Consider the following 16,884-nt stretch of genomic DNA (forward strand, 5'->3'; position numbering starts at 1 on the left):
AGCAGGGAGTCTGCTTCTCTCTCTGCCTGCCACGCACCCCCCTCAGCCTCTCGAGCTCTCTCTCTCAAATAAATAAAATCTTCTTTTAAAAAATACTGCCAGTTAATGGGGCGCCTGGGTGGCACAGTGGTTAAGCGTCTGCCTTCAGCTCAGGGCGTGATCCCGGCGTTGTGGGATCGGGCCCCACATCGGGCTCCTCTGCTATGAGCCTGCTTCTTCCTCTCCCACTCCCCCTGCTTGTGTTCCCTCTCTCGCTGGCTGTCTCTATCTCTGTCAAATAAATAAATAAAATCTTTAAAAAAAAAAAAAGTTTAAAAAATACTGCAAGTTAAATGTCTAAGAGTAATGACTTCACATCTCATGAGAGGTTTCACACCTAGACAAAAAAAGTTATAAAATAACTTTGATGGGGCGCCTGGGTGGCACAGCGGTTAAGCGTCTGCCTTCGGCTCAGGGCGTGATCCCGGCGTTATGGGATCAAGCCCCACATCAGGCTCTTCCGCTATGAGCCTGCTTCTTCCTCTCCCACTCCCCCTGCTTGTGTTCCCTCTCTCGCTGGCTGTCTCTATCTCTGTCAACTAAATAAATAAAATCTTAAAAAAAAAAACAAACCTTTGATATGCATAGTGTAGTGTGATATGTAATGATTATACAGTTAAACATGAAAAGGACTACATACTTTAGAAAATAATTTGTTTCAGATAATTTTGAGACTTCCTCGAAAGATACCTTTTCTCTCATTCTTATATTGAGAAAGTTAAAAACCTACAGAAAAGTTATAAAAGTAGAACAATAAAACAACCATATATTCCTCCCTTTAGATTCCCTAACTGGTAATATTTTGCTATATTTGCTTTCTCTCTCTGCCAGGGTATTTACACACATTTTTTTTCCTGAGTCATTTGAAAATGAATTGCAGACATCATGACTCACCGCGTCACTTCTAAGAACAAAGGACAATCTCCCACATTACTACAATATAATTAACATAATCAGGAAAAGTTACATCAACACAACTAACTCATATAACTTATATTAAAGTTCCCCCAAATGTTCCAATTCTGTTCTTTAGAACAGAATTTTTTTGTTTTGGTTTTTTGTTGTTGTTTTTTTAGGGTTGTCTTTAATCCAGGTTTCAGTGAAAGATCCCACATTAAATGTAATTGTCATTCTCCAGCTCCTTTTATCTGATACCATTCCCAGGCTTTTTTTTGTTTTTCACGTCAACATCTTTGAAGAGTTTAGGTCAGTCGTTTTGCAGACTATCCCTTAATTTGGATTTGTCTGATAATTTCTTTAGGATGGGATTCCAGGCAGACATTTTTTGGAGAGATCCTACATAGGTGAAGTTGTGTCCCCAGTGCCCCGATGACATGGCATCATTTTGTCCCATTATTGGTGATGTGAAGTTTGGTCATTTGGTTAAGGTGGTAATATTCCCAAGATTTCTCTACTGTAAAGGTTCATTTTCCTCTTTGTGATACTGAGACTATGTAAAATGTCTTTACATATATTAACATGTTTTTATATGTGTAAACCTTTAGCAAATGGTTTTAGGATCCACCCATTTTAGTGACATTTCTAATTAGAGAAAACTTAGTAAATTTGGAGGGACTTGCTGCCAGTGATTTGCAGGGTATCAGGTGGGAGATTGTGATACTTAGTGATGGAATCTTAATAAATATGTGGAAGGCAAATTGAATAGAACCTTCCTTCTCTTATTAAAGGACACTATATCCCTAATCACTAGTTGTACAAAGAATTTTCTCTGCATTTGAACTGTAAGAAAGTTTTAATGAAAAACCCGTAACTTTTATTTTTTTATATTTATTTTTTGGCATGTTTGGAGGGTGGCATATCTTTTTTTTCTTTTTAGACTTCAACTGTAAGATTTTATTACTATTTTTTTAATTTCAGAGAGTTTAGTGATTCATCAGTTGCATATAACACCCAGTGCTCATTACATCAAGTGCCCTCCTTAATGCCCATCACCCATGTTCCCCATCCCCCACCCACTTCTCCTCCAGCAACCCTCAGTTTGTTCCCTAGAGTTAAGAGTCTGAAAAACTCCATAACTTTTAAAGATCTGTTTATTTCCTCCACCCCTGTATCTCACTTTTCGGCATAATTCACTTTACATTCTCTTTCTGGTTTTTATTTTCTCCATTACAAAACACACAGTTTGGCTTAAGTTCATTAAGCGCCAACTTGAGATAAAATACATGTTTTGGCTCACCAAAACAATTCTATTTTGGCTTTAATTTTATGAGTAGCATTGCTTAATGCCACAAATAATTATTGAGTACCTCCTGTGTGCTAGGCACTATACCCAATGAGCAGCATTTTAATTTTTCTATTTGCTACTTGTTTTAAATTAATATCAACATTGAATTTCGTAGTAAATCTGAGCAATTGCACAGTGCCGTTCATCCAATGAGAGGACACCGCTAGAGTAGAACTTTTGATTGACAGGTAGTACAAAAGGCCAGAGCTCCAATTTCTCAATTATGAGCGAAGACAGACAAGTCCAAGTTCATCGAAGCAATTTAGAGATGTCAGTATGCAATATGAGAGAGTGTAGGTTACGTGACAGTCTGTGTAATTGTTTATAAAGGCCGTTGTGCCTGGCACTGATGGCCGCCGACTCAACAGCCTTTTCTCCAGCTTTCATCCTTACTGGCAGAGCCTGCTTTCCAAGATAGAAACTGAAAAAGACAGAAAATTTTTTCCAGCCACTTTTGCAGCTAGGTCATGGGCATACAACTCAATTCTGGCCAACGAAACAGAAGAGAAAGATGTTGCTTCTTGATAAAGAGATAAAACAAATGATGAGGGAGGGACACCCCTCCACACCCCTATATGGGACATTCCCCAGGCACGCCTGGCTGCTTTCCAGCAAAGAAAAGGGAAAAACAAACGGTTAAATGATAGAGATCACAGTCCTGCAGGACACGAGTCTCCAACATTTTGCAACTGTCTGAATGATTTACAAGAAAAAAGCCATCTCCAGAAACCTATAGACTCAATTTCATGGAGCCCTAACATCACCCTCCCCTCCACAGGATAGAAAATTATATATACAGTCACTTCTTACAACCCCAGTGCAGCTTTTCCTGCCCATGGGTCCTGTCCTCATGCTTTAATAAAACCACATTTTGCAAAAGACATCTCAAGGATGCTTTCTTGGCCGTGGGCTCTGAATTCCACCACCCCACCACTCCAAACCACATCAATAAACACTCACCTTCCCCCATCTGAACATGGTTTGGTGCAGACATGATGCCTACAGCTGTAGCAACCAAAAGCCTAGATGCTCGATGACATGGTAATACTTGGAGGCTTCCTGTTATGTGAAACAATAAAAAAAATCCTTAATGTTTAAGCCATTTTAGGTCAAGTCTTCTGTTATTTGCTGCCAAAAGCACCCCAGTTGATAATTAGCCCTAAAGGAAAAATAAGCCTTTAACTCAGGAACTATAACGGCAAAAAAATACTAGAACTGAGTTACTAGCTGTCAAACCCAAATCAAGTCCAATGCCCCGAGGTTTCCATTATATGCAATGTAATAACAACTTCTACACCTAGAACGGTACTCGCTCTGTATTGTCCTTGAGAGGATTGAAAAAATACTCAAATCATTTCCTGTAGGAACCCTGGGAAAAGGTGAACATTTAGTACTGACACAGTGCCTCACCTCTCCACCTACCTGAAACCACTTTATCTCCCACACATACCCTGCCCTGCAGAAAAAAGCAAACAAACCTTCAGAACCTAAGCCACTGTATACTAGAAAATATAGAAAGTCATCCTTAACAGGATTTCTTCCCAAATACTTTTATTTCTTCCTCCAAGGAAGATTCACTTAACATTCACCTCCTTTCGTTTTGTGTAAGAGACCTTAGGTAATGATACCTGTTGGCTTCTCTACCCCCCTACTATATTCCACATCCTGTAAGTCCTGAAGACAACAGGCCTTGGGCATTTGAGAATCAAGGATTCAAAATTCTAGTTCAGCAATTTTCTAGATTGGAGGCCTTCGCAAGTTCTTTGGTTTCTCTGGGCCTAAGCTTCATCATTTATAAAATGAGAGAGGGAAAAAAAACCCATCTATCTCATGGGGTTGTAGACTGTCCCTCAGTTAGGATTTGTCCAATGTATAGGAATTGTATATTATTCCATTTTATATAATTATTATATCACCTGGGTATAAAAGTTATAAAACTATATGTAAGTGCCTGGCACAATGCTGGGTACACTGTATCCAAAAAACGGTAGCTTTTATTATCACTCCCTGTTCATTATCCAGAAGATGCAGGTGAAAAAAATCATCTGGTTGGTGAGAAGCTTTGATCTCAGTCAGAATTCTATTGGCTATACACACTTGTTGTGGGAACGTACTTTACATTTTTTTAAAAGTTTATAACCCTCAGAGCTTGCCTATGTATTCAGTCAGCTATCGTTTCCTGCATTCATTCAATTTAAAGTAACAGGAGAAAAGGAATAAATCTGAGGGTCAAACTGCAGTAGATGGTGAGAAAAACAGAACAATGGGAGACAGGGAGGTAGAGGGTGGGAAGGGGAAATAAAGTGATTTTTTTGTGATGGTGAACATGTTTTAATTATAGTTTTATTGCTGATGGTAGTATGGCTTATAAGAGTGTATACACTTGTGAAATTCAACCAATCTCAGATTTGCACATTTGGGACACCTGGGTGGCTCAGTGGGTTAAGTGTCTGCCTTTGGCTCGGGTTGTGATCCCAGGGTCCTGGGATTGGGTTCCGCATTGGGCTCCTTGCTCAGTGGGGAGCCTGCTTCTCCCTCTGCCTCTGCTGCTGCACCTGCTGTGCTAACAAATAAAATTAAAAAAAAACAAAGATTTGCACATTTGACTACATGGAAATTTTAAGAAAAACCATAAATAAATATTGACATCTAACAGAACCCAAGCCAAGTGTTCCCAGAGTTAAGATTTTAAAGATTGGGGGCACCTGGGTGACTCGGTTAAGCATTTGCCTTTGGCTCAGGTCATGCTCAGCGGGGAGTCTGCTTCTCCCTCTGCCCCTCCTCCAGCTTGTGCTCGTGCTTTCTCTCAAATAAATAAAATCTTAAAAAATAAAGACCACATTCACATAACTTTTTTTTTTGAGAGAAAGAGAAAACGAGGGAGGAGGGGCTGAAGGGGAGAGAGAAAGAGAACCTTAAGCAGGCTCCACCCCCAGGTGGGAGCCTGAACCAGGGCCCCATCTCACCAACAGGAGATCATGACCTGAGCCAAAATCATGAGTTAGAGGCCTAACTAGACTGAGCAACCCAGGTGCCCGTCGGGTAACTTTTACTACAGGATATTATGTCTTATTATTGCTGTTAATCTCATACTGTCCCTAAATCATAAACTTTATCATAGGTATGTACATAAAGGAAAAAAAACTTAGGGCTTGGTACTATCTGGTTTCGGGCACTGCCTAGGGGTCTGGGACCATGTCTCCCTCCCCTCCCCCCATTGGGCGGGGGAGACTACCGTATTAAGGTCTGCATTAGAAAAATAAAGTGGTTTGTTGTTAGAAGGACAGATGTGACATGGCAAATATGGCAAAATGTTCACTACTGCAGAATACAGGTGGTGGATGTATGGGTGTTCACTGCAGAAACGCTTCCAGTTCTCTGTATGTTAAAATGTTTTCATAATAAAAATGATGGATACCTTGCAAGAAGGCTGCAGGAGCCTGAAAGCAAGAGTCCAGGGCAGGCAAGCCCTGAGGGTTCACAGAAACCTCCAGGCGATCCACCGCAGCCTCCTAGGCACAGAAACCCGCCCCGCGTCCCCGCGCCCCCGCTCTGCGGCTCTCCTGCTCGCCCGGTCTCAGCCCGTGCTCAGCACACACTCCATCACCTGGTTCCCAGAACTCAGATTGCGCAGTGGTCATGTCATCATCGACCAGGGCTCACAGTTCCAGCGGCAGAGGCCTCCCTAACTCTCCCTCATCTCCCCGCCCCGGTCCCCAGCCACACTTCATCTGAAACGTTTTTATAATCCTCTCAGGCTCCGGGCCAGCGGCGCCGCCAGCAACGGGGCCCGATCATATAAGGAAAATACTGCGAGCTCATCTGGGGGCTACATTGGGGACTCGGGGACTCCCTGTCCCCCGACACTCGCTACATCCCTCGGACGCCCATCCCCACCCGCAACCCGCACCAAGTCTCGACGCCCCTCTCAGGCCCAGCGGCCTGGGCCTCTGCCCCTCCGCGCAGCCGCACCCCGCAGCCCGCGGCAGAGGCGCAGCCAATCCCCTCGCGCCGTCCTCCGCGCCCGGCCTCCCGGACTTCCGGCCCCCGCGCCAGCCCCCTCGCCCGCGCCCCCTCCCCGCCAGCCCCGGGAGGGCTGCCTTGGGATGAAGGGAACATTCGAGGCGGGATTACGGGGCGGGGGGCGGGTTGTAGAGGCCAGGGACAGGATGGACAGCGTGGGGTCAAGTCAAGGTCTCGCTTTGGAAAAGAGAGGTAAAGCGTGAGGAAGAAATGCGCTGGCAGGGAACGATCTCTTCTGCAGGGCCCGGCTGTTGGCGGACTTTGTGGTTCCCAGGTGAAGGCACGCGGAAGGCCGCGTCTGGCCGAGGGGGCGATGAGCTCGGACCAGCCAGAGGAGAGGTCGGAAAGTGGGTGAAAGGGCGGGGGCGGGGCCTCGCGGGGCGCCGCCCCCAGCTTTAAGGCCTGGAGTTGGGTAGGCGCCCTTCCTCATCGCTGGAGTGGAAGTCCTGCGTCCTTTCGCGCTGCGGCCATGGCCCTGCTCCGAGGTGAGCGTCGCTGGGGTCATCTGTAGGGGGCTTGATAAAAGCCCAACCCGGAAGGATTGTCGGGTCAAGGAGAAAACATACTTGTAGGGCACTAGCGACAGCGATTTTGGTGCAGTTTCCAGCTGAGGGTAGAGACCAAGATTTGCTTCCGACCTTGAAGGTCATTACCCTTCTTCGCGCAGACCACCCCACCCCCGCCCCGTTCTTTTCAGCTGTTAGGCAGACTGGCGGCGCCGGAAGCACCGGGGGGCCTGGGGAGGAGGGCTGCTTCGCAGAAGAGTCCCCCGCCTCTGCACAGGTCCGGGATGCCGAAGTTTGTGGGGGAGGAATTGACGGTCTTTCAGGGTCTCCGGGGAACTTCCGCCCCAGTGGCCTGTTCCACCACATGCGTGGTGGCATTCTGTTGGAAGACCAGCTCATTCCCTTTCACTACTTTAAGTTGACTCCAGGAAACTGCAGTCACACTAGTATATAAATTCTAGGGTTAGTAACTTAAAAAAAAAAAGTGTGTAAACTCCCTTCACCGAACAGATGGTCACAATCGGTGGAATTTTAAGTTTAAGGAACAAGAACCGATCCCCCAGTTTTTTATTAGCATCCCTGTACAAGGTGGTTGCACCCAAGGAATAGTGCTTTTACCGTTATTTGGCTTTTTTGGGAATGTCTGTGTATCTTTCAAGACACCTAGGCGTGCCTGCCTAGCTATTTTAATCTAGAAACTGAGATGGATGCTGTAGCAGTGATGTGGGAAACAAAGGGAGGAGAAAAATTACTACATTTCCTTACTGCCTCCAGTCCATTGACAAATCCTTGAAACAGGCAGAGTGACATTCCTCTAGGGACTTAAGTGCCTCAATATTAATACTTTGCTAAGGGCAAAAGGCAATCCTAGGCTGAGCCCCCCCCCCCCAGGATCCTGTAAGTCCACTTTAACATAAAAATTCCTTGGGAGACTTCCTTTATCTCTAACCCCCCCAAGATACGTGTTGGCAATCATCCCCCAAGCATATGGCCCACTGATATACATCCGAAGTGTGTCATGACTAAGGTTTTATTACACGGTAATAAATGACCTTTTCCCAACAATAGCTACCCCCTCAAGGTCCTGGAAACCTTGCTTCCAAAATTCCTTAGAGACTTATAACGCTATCCCGAACCCCCTCCCAACTTGAGGGTATATAATGGGCCCCGCCTCATGACCCTGGTGCAGCTCCTTCTGCCCACGGGTCCTGTCCCCGTGCTTTAATAAACCACCATTTTGCCCCAAAGGCATCTTAAGAATTTTTTCTTGGTCGTCAGCTCCAGGCTCCACCCCATCTCACCTCACCAGTGTCCCAAAACCTCATCAGCAGCGGTTTTCCTCAATTTGTTCTGGTTGCTGTCTGTAGTTGCTCTAATTAAGTGAGTTAATATTTAACCTAACTGGGACCTCCGGGAAGGCAGTGTTCCTGTCTGGCGTTCTAGTGGGAGGTTTTGTCTATGCTGTCACATCAGCACATCTTTGCCAAGTCCCTTGGCAACCACCGACCTTTATACTGTCTCCATAGTTTTGCCTTTTCCCAGTGGCATATAGTTGGAATCATACAGTCTGTAGCCCTTTAAGATTGGCTTCTTTCACTTAACAGTGTGCATTTAAGCTTCCTCCTGGTGTTTTCGTGACTTGACAGCTCATTTTATTGCTGAATGATGTCCTATTATATGGATGTGCCACATCCATTCACCTACTGAATGACATCTTGGTGTCTTACAAGTTTTGGCAGTTATGAATACAACTGCTGTAAACATTCGTGTGTAGGTTGTGTGGATATAACTCTTCAACTCATTTGTATAAATACATAGGAACAGCGATTGCTAGATCATATGGGTAGGGTCGGTTTTGTTCTGGTTTTATAAGAAACAGCCAAACTGTTTTGCAAAGTCCTTGTCTTTTGCATTCTCAGCAGCAGTGAAAGAGTTTCTTTTGTCTGCATCCTCACCAGCATTTGGGGGCGTTGGTGTTTTGGATTTTAGCCATTCTAATAGTTGTGTAGTGGTATCTCATTTTGTATGTCCCTAATGACTTAGGATGTTGTATATTTTCAAAGGGCTGTTTGCCATCTTTATGTCATCTTTCATGAGGTGTCTGTTAAGATTTTTTACCCACTTTTTAACTGGGTTGTTGATTTTCTTTTGTTGAATTTTAAGATATATTTGTAATGAGGGATCAGAAGGCTGGCTGAAGACAAAGCAGAAGCTGACACCCTGCAAAACCCCTCCCCTCCCACTCCTGGGCGGGACCTGTGTGACATCTTCCAGGAATCTCCCAACTGTCTTCATGTTGCTACCTCACTAGAGGGGGAAACAACCTTAACTTGACAATGGCTAGGCTTCTGGTATCTTGTAGGTATCTTGTAGGTCGACCCTCTTTAGCATATGAAAATTTCTTTTGAGGGGCACCGGGGTGGCTCATTCCGCTTTCGGCTCAGGCCATGATCCTGGAGTCCCAGGATCCAATCCCACATCGGGCTCCCTGCTCCACAGCAAGTCTTCTTCTCCGTCTGACCCTCCCCCCTCTCATGCTTTCTCATTCTCTCTCTCAAATAAATAAATAGAACCTTAAAAAAAAAAAAAAGTTCTTTGGAAACCTCCCTTTTCCTTACTTCCCCAACTCCTGAGTATATAATCAGCCACTCCTCAAGATCCCAGCGCAGCAGCTCTTTCTGCCCACGGGTCCTATCCCCATGATTTAATAAGCCACCATTTTGCACCAAAGACATCTCAAGAATTCTTTCTTGGTCGTTGGCTCCGGGCCACGCATCACCTGTATTCCAAAACCACATCATTTGTGTATATTGCATATCAGTCATTAATCAAATAAGTGTTTTTTAAATATTCTGTCTCAGTTTGTGACTTGTTCTTTTCATTTCCTTTAATGTGTCTTTTGCAGAGTAGAAGTTTTTAATTTTAATGACATTGACCTTACCACATTTTTTTTTTCATGGATCAGACCTTTGGTGTTGAATCTAAAAAGTTACCACCAAGCCCATGGTCACCTAGACTTTATCCTGTATTATCTTGTAGAAGTTTTATAGTTTTGCATTTTACATTTAAGTCTATGAGCCATTTTGAGTTAATTGTTGTGAAAGGTTTAAGGTCTGTGTCTAGATTTTATTTTTTAATTAATTAGTTTTTGCATGTGGATGTCCAGTTGTTCCAGCACCATTTGCTGAAAAGACTGCCCTCTCTCCATTGAGTTACCTTTGTTCCTTTGTCAGACTTTGAGGTTCTCTTTCTTGTTTTCTTTTTTTTCTCTCTTCAGATCATAAAATTTCCGTGTGCCTATGTTTAGTCACTGAATCTTTCATTTTCATTCTTCTGTTAAGCCCATTCAGTGGATTTTTTATTTCAGATATCTTTCAGTTTTAGAATTTCCATTTTGATTTTTTTTACAGTTTGTTTTTCTTTCTTTCTTTCTTTCTCTCTCTTTTCTTTTCTTTTCTTTTTTTTCTTTTCTTTTCTTTTCTTTGACAGAGATAGAAACAGCCAGCGAGAGAGGGAACACAAGCAGGGGGAGTGGGAGAGGAAGAAGCAGGCTCATAGCTGAGGAGCCTGACGTGGGGCTCGATCCCACAACGCCGGGATCACGCCCTGAGCCGAAGGCAGATGCTTAACCACTGTGCCACCCAGGCGCCCCTGATATTTTTTAAAGTTTGTTTCTTTGCTGAGATGGCGTAACCTTTATTATAAGCATATTTACAATAGATATATTTACAATAGATAACTGCTTTTAAAATCCTTGTCTGCTAATTCTAACATTTGGGTCATCTTGGAGTTGGTCGCTGTTGATTGTCTTTTCTCTTAAGAATGAATCATATTAAAAAATTTTAAAAATTAAAAAAAAATGAATAATATTGTTTCTTCATATGTGCATCAATTTTGGATTGTAGCATGGATGTTGCATGTGAAACATTGTAGAGCCCGAATTCTGTTGTGTTCTTCCAGAGCATGTTAATTTATTGATTGTTTGGTTGGCTATTTATTTTTGCAGGCAGTTAATTTGGCTGAACTCAGTTGGTTTAAACTCTGTCTCCCCTGTAGAGGGCGACAGCTCAAATCGAAGTTCAGTTCTGTTAGCCTTAGCTAAGGTGTTTGTAGGTGCATGGTTAAAGGGTCAGCCAGATATTTAGGCAGAGTTCGTATTATAGGATTTGGGCTCCTGCCTGTGGTCCTTTCCTTTCGCAGATTCATTCTCATTTACCAGTGGCTGTGGTTGCCATGAACTCAGTTCTCTTAAGTTTTCAAGCCAGTAAGACTGAGTTTTCTGTGTTCTAGCCATTCACGTAGTGTGAACTGTTTGCCTTCAAGTCAGAGGCTATAAATAAATTGGACACTCACCCAGTACTGTTCCCTTCTTCCATATCTCCTCCATATCTGCCTAGTTTTGTTCATTCTCCAAGGCCTTCCAGTAGTCATTATTATTCGCAGGAGAGTTGATCAGATAGGAGCCATGACCACACAGAGGCTGTAATGAAATTAGGAAGAGGACATGGGAAGGGGAAAGAAAAATGAAATAAAATACCAATATAAAAATAGGTAAACTATTCATCAAAGAGGTTTAGAGGACATTTGCAAAAACTGAGGAAGGTATAGTGGCACAGAATAACCCATCTATCAGAACAAAACATCTATAATGCACTGAAATAATATTTTTATGGTCTTGTAAATATCTGAATATTCATAAAAATTAATTGGATCTGTTCTAAATTATAGTTGTATATGTTAGGAGTAACATTCTTTTATTTTTTAATGTTTGGGTTTTTTTTAAGATTTTAAAAATTTAGAGGGAGAGAGCATAAGCAGGGGGAGGGGCAGAGGGAGAGAGAGAGAGACCCAGGTGTCCTAGCATTTTAGTTTTAAACAAACATTTCTAGCATTGTAAATCACCTGAGGACGAGAATGTTTTCTAGCAAGATGGATTTACATTGCAGCATGTAGTTTCTGGGGCCAGTGTATAGCTCAGACTAATACCCCTTCATTAAAAGACTGCTTTTGGGGGCGCCTGGGTGGTTCAGTCGTTAAGCATCTGCCTTCGGCTCAGGTCATGATCCCAGAGTCCTGGGATCGAGCCCTGCATCAGGCTCCCTGCTCGGCGGGGAGCCTGCTTCTCCCTCTCCCACTCCCCTTGCTTGTGTTCCCTCTCTTGCTGTGTCTCTCTGTCAAATAAATAAAATCTTAAAAAATAAAAAAAGACTGCTTTTGTGAGCATAACTTGTTCCACATATTATTATGTGACAAAAATTGTCTGAGTTCTAATTGAAAATAGTACCTAATACTAGGTTACATAGTGAGATTATTTAAAGCATGTTAGGGACACTAATCTGTCACTGCTTACAAGTCTCTCTTCATTACAATAGGTGTGTTCATTGTTGCGGCTAAGCGAACACCCTTTGGAGCATATGGAGGTCTTCTGAAAGACTTCACGGCGACCGACTTGACTGAATTTGCTGCCAGGGCTGCTTTGTCTGCAGGCAAGGTCTCACCTGAGACCATTGACAGTGTCATTGTAGGCAATGTCATACAGGTTAGTAGGGCAGAAGGGAGGTATTCGTTCTTGGTGCTTTATGTTATTAAGAAGGTAATTTCTTTAATATGTCTTAATGTGAATTCGTTAATAATGGTTAAAGGTATTTATGATTTCAGTAATCCTGTGACTCTAGAAGCAATGGCATACATAATTCAAAGCCACATATAATCTGGAAGCTGTATATCTGTCCCATTGGGGTTATATTTCATTGCTTCTTAACATTAGATTCATTTCCTTGACTTTTTTTCAAGTTAATTGGTTCTCTCTGTGTACCAACTAAGGAGGGTAGAAAACCCAGTCAATATAACACATCTCCTATAATTTCTTAAACAGTAGGAGCATGGTCAGTATTTGTTATGGGAAATAAGTTTCTTTACCTTCTATCTTGCTATGTTAAGGTTGACAAAATAGATCATTCATTTGCAGATAATGAAAGCTGTGTATTCCTTTGAAGTGTGGCCAATAAGTGGGAGCTCCCTTCTTTCTCCCAGCTCTTGAAATAGGCTCAACGTGGAGTGCGTTGCCACTGCGAGTACTGGGGCCCTGTCACTGTTCGGCTGGCTCAGAAAGTGGTTGTTCCATACTAGGAGAGGCGGGCTGAGAAGACTGGAGGCTGCTGCCACCCCGTCCCCCAAGTGCTCAGCTCCTGGGGCAGGGAGAAGGCTCAGAAAGGGGTGTGCAGTTGTTTCCACCCCCCAAGTTCCAGAGCCGTGACTCAGATTTTGCTTCTACCAGGAACTGATTTTGTTTGTAGTGGAATCTAAAGGACTTCATTTTTTTTTCAGTGACATTTTTCTTTGCTTTAATATTTTTTGTCCTTTTCTGCTTTCGAAATGAGCTCTCAATCACAGAATATCAAAGTATGCTCAAAAATGCAAGGCATCGGCACACTATGGAGAAGCTCACAAGTAAGGACAGATAGCAGCACGTGACAAGAGGTGGAAAGTGATCGAAGAAGTGGTTACAAATGTTCACGAGACGCTAAAAGTATCCAACAGGTTGTGCCGTAATGTCAGTCACTACCTTGGTGTGTGGCCTCAGCGTGTTTGGCTTCAGAGTCTACTTGGCAATACGATTATTTCCAGTTAAGAGTTCTTGGCTTGCACCAGTCACAGGGTGGCCGGAGGGCACCGGACCCATCTGTTAGCTTTTCAGAACTGCTGTTATAGACCCGATAGATGTCCTGAGAGACTTCGGGAGCTCTGCATTTCAGCAGCAGCATGTAATTTGGGTTTCCTGTAGCTCACCCAAAATCCGGATGCTGTTATGGAGCTTCCAGGATTGGTACAGCATGTCCTCCCCCTCCCCATTCCTCTTGGTAAGAGTGTAAACATTGTCGTTTTGCAGTTTGCTGTAAACTGTCAGCATTTAATTGACATTCCTTAATCTGAAACTGAAGTTCTCTTTCCTTGGGAATAGCCTTCCACGTTTCCAGAAGACCTGGCGCTCCCTTTTGAAATCCGCAGAAAGCACATTGAGTGGGGTGAGACAGCTGAAGTAGAAGACGAGACTATTGTTTTTTACAGCCGCCTGCAGGTTATTCAGAGGTTGCATCTTCATGACCGGATCGAAGGTGTTCAGAGGCAGGGAGACATCCGTACGCTGGTTTGGCATCAGTGGTGTATGGTTGACCAGAGGAGTGCTGGGGATCACACCAAAGCTGCTACTCTGGTTTGACTGGATTGCAAAGTCTGTCACGTGCTGCAGAGCTTTGTTGGTGAAGTTCATTTCCATATAGATGTGCCCTTGGTGGTGAGTGAATGTTCTGAAAACCCCCAAGCTGTTAGCTTTTACTGCAGGCAGTCAGACAGCCTTAGGAACCACATGTCCAGCAGGTCACATGCCTATCCCCTGGAGGGTGCTGACAGGTCATTGGGACCCCTGCTGACCACAGGGGGCAGGGGAGTAGGTGGAGGAGCGAAGGTTAGAGGCCCTGATGATGGGATGGAAGGGTCCCACCAGACCATCTAGTCCTCCTTCCAAGAGGTATGCTGTTCCTATCTGTATGGAGGACACCTGAAGCACATTGACTGGGGGACCGAGGTTAAGGTTTAAAAGGTCTAGAAGGTCACCTTGAGAGGGGTAACCTGAGCCGTTCCAGGTTGGTGGCAGTGGTGGTGCCAACAGGGCTGTCACCTGCATCATGGCCCCCATGATGTATTGGCAAGTGTTTGTGACAGATTCCATGGCTTCCTTCCACAAAAGCACTGGGAGGCTTATGGGACACCAAGGTCAAAGATCCAGTGTGGCAGATGAGCTCCCCCAGCAGAGGTGGCACAGTAAGATCTGTCTCCTCAGACATCAGTGGCTTCTCAGACAAGACTACTGCTTTGCCTGTGTCGGGTCTGTTGAGAGAAGACACCAGTAAACATAGCCCCGGTCTCGAAGGTCAGGTTTGTCAGAATCCTGCGTTGCCACACTCAAGACTTAGCAGCTCCTTTGTTTCTGATGGTTTGTTGAGAAAGAGCTTCACTGTGGCAGTAAGCGGAGAGCTGCACCTGGGCTGTCGTCATGCAGACCCTCCAGGAAGCACTCCAGGGACTCATCTGCATTGTCAGTTCTCGCAGCGTATTCTCCCACCATCCAGATCATAGGAGCGTCTGGGTCATCCAGCGAGTCTAAGGTCTCACACAGAGTGGCAATGATACTTTCATACTTGTTGGAGTATTTGTGAAAGATGTCCCTGATGGCAACAGTTGCCTCTTGGACCACAGAATTCCCTTGGGTCTGGGTGAGATCAAGCAGTGTGCTTGCACTGCACTCTGTGGATTGCTGCACTTTGATGGCCCGCGCAGCTCTGCAAGCAAAGTCAGCATCCACGTCTGTGGCATAGCCCTTTAATTCTGCCAGAACCTGAGCCATGTTGGCTTGGGATGCCAAACAAATCATGATGTCCAGTTCCTCTGATTTATCATAGATGGGATCATTGTACTTCGCAAAGAAGACTTTGATTTCTTGCTTCAAGATTTTGGGTCTTTCTTGGACAATTAGATTGAGATCCCTCAGGGTGACGTGCTGCGTCTCTGTCTCGCAGACAGCGAAGTGACAAGTGGAGGGGCCAACTCCTTCAGCAGCATATTGTAGTACTCAGAGTCTTGGGTAACAATTCTAGAAACTTCATTAGGACTTTTACTGCTGAAAGCACCACTGCTGAGTTGGCTTGAGGTAGCCGGGGAGTTACACGCTCACAGATGCTGCAAGCTTCCCGTCGTCTTTAGGGTTGTAATTCGACAGGCAGCCCACAATGAAAGTCTGGCCCCATCCAGTGCACTCCTTCCGGGCTGTCAGCAGCTTGTTAATGTTCTGTGGGTTCAGATTGAGTAGGTTGCTGTTTGGGTGAGATTCACTGACTTCAGGTAATGCTGCTACAGCATTAGCCACCACCATTGGATTTAAATCTACTATGACATCCCACAGAGAATCCAGAAGTCCGTGATCTTCTGCCATTTGGGCATTGATATCATGGAGTTTTGGCACACAGACTGCTGCTGTTCTCTGAAATAGGGATGTTTACCCTTCAAGCACTTGCGGAGGGGGTCACAGAGATACTCTGTAATCTTGTCCACCTGGATGCACCCCGTGGTCCTGACTGCCAAGACCCAAATTAGAGGATTGGGACCTTCACAGTGCTTCACGAAGCTGTTGGCAGCCATGATGGTCATGTCTGCCTGACTCTTGGCCTAGTTCATCAGATAGAGATATGTGAGCTTCTTTAATTCTGGATTGTCAGTTTGCATACGGTTCACTGCATCTGGAAAGTGAGAGTGGACATCCTTGCCCACAGCCACAGCAGCAATCACTTTCTTCACGGCCATCATCCTTTTTCTTTTTCTTGTTGAGTTCAGCCTTAAATTCAAAGATTGTTCCTTTTTCATTGGTTGTGAAGTACTTGGAGTCAGTCATGGTGAGGGATCTTTAATGTGCACCATCGGCAAGGGTGGGGGTCGGCAGCAGCCAGAGAGCACGGCGTGAGTGGTGGTGTAATGGTTTCCTCGGACTTCTTTCATTTCTGTGGCTGAATAATACTCCATTGGAGGGAATACCACATTTTGCTTTTCTCTTACTCTGTTGATACACATTTGGGTGGTTTCCACATTTTGCTATTATGCGTAGTACTGCTTTGAACATCATATACAAGTTTTTATGTAGACATAGGTTTTCATTTTGGGGGTGTATACTTAGGAGTGGGATTGCTGGGTTATATGGTATCTCCATGTTTAATTCTTTTGGGAGCTTTCAGACTGTTTTCCAAAGCAGCTGCAACTTTTTATAATCCTACCTGCAGTGTTTGAAGGTTACATTTTCTCCCCATCCTTGGCAACACTTGTTATTGTCTGACTTTTTGATGATAGCCATCCTAGTGTCTGTGAAATAATATCTTATTCTGGTTTTGATTTCCCTTTCCTTGGTGACTAATGATGCTGAACATCATTTCTTATGCTTACTGGCCGTTTCCATATTCTCCTTGGAGAGGTATCTATTCAAATCCTTTTCATTTTTAATTGTGCTGTTACTAAATTGTAAGAGTT

General features: G+C 44.2%; 1 protein-coding gene, 1 long non-coding RNA gene, 2 other non-coding genes and 1 pseudogene across 11 annotated transcripts in view; 1 reads left to right on the forward strand and 4 right to left on the reverse strand.

Moving 5' to 3' along the window:
* Window positions 1–2,074: 2,074 nt before the first annotated feature.
* On the reverse strand, window positions 2,075–11,288 carry LOC113253409 (uncharacterized). Of its 2 annotated transcripts, none has more exons than XR_008959696.1 (3): window positions 11,167–11,288; window positions 3,245–3,343; window positions 2,075–2,705 (listed from the first exon to the last, which is right to left on the reverse strand). It is a non-coding gene; the product is annotated as an uncharacterized LOC113253409 (long non-coding RNA). The 2 variants fall into 2 exon arrangements; XR_003315397.4 differs by lacking the exon at window positions 11,167–11,288 and adding an exon at window positions 5,703–6,263.
* On the reverse strand, window positions 5,857–5,939 carry LOC113253605 (small Cajal body-specific RNA 18). The gene has a single exon (XR_003315492.1). It is a non-coding gene; the product is annotated as a small Cajal body-specific RNA 18 (non-coding RNA).
* LOC113253608 (small Cajal body-specific RNA 17) lies at window positions 5,992–6,133 on the reverse strand. The gene has a single exon (XR_003315495.2). It is a non-coding gene; the product is annotated as a small Cajal body-specific RNA 17 (non-coding RNA).
* ACAA2 (acetyl-CoA acyltransferase 2) overlaps window positions 6,324–16,884 on the forward strand; it is an 83,599-nt gene continuing 73,038 nt past the window's right edge. For 6 of the 7 annotated variants that reach the window (XM_044382997.3, XM_044382998.3, XM_057313100.1 and 3 more), the window contains exons 1-2: window positions 6,324–6,792; window positions 12,186–12,352. In XM_044382997.3, coding sequence (XP_044238932.3) covers window positions 6,777–6,792; window positions 12,186–12,352 — 183 coding nt within the window. In that variant the 5' untranslated portion in view covers window positions 6,324–6,776. The remainder of the gene's footprint in view (window positions 6,793–12,185; window positions 12,353–16,884) is intronic. The other variant, XM_044383000.3, reaches the window with a different exon arrangement.
* Window positions 14,062–16,385, reverse strand: LOC113253407 (AP-2 complex subunit beta-like; annotated as a pseudogene).

Source organism: Ursus arctos, unplaced genomic scaffold, assembly GCF_023065955.2.
Source record: "Ursus arctos isolate Adak ecotype North America unplaced genomic scaffold, UrsArc2.0 scaffold_17, whole genome shotgun sequence".
Lineage (NCBI taxonomy): Eukaryota > Metazoa > Chordata > Mammalia > Carnivora > Ursidae > Ursus > Ursus arctos.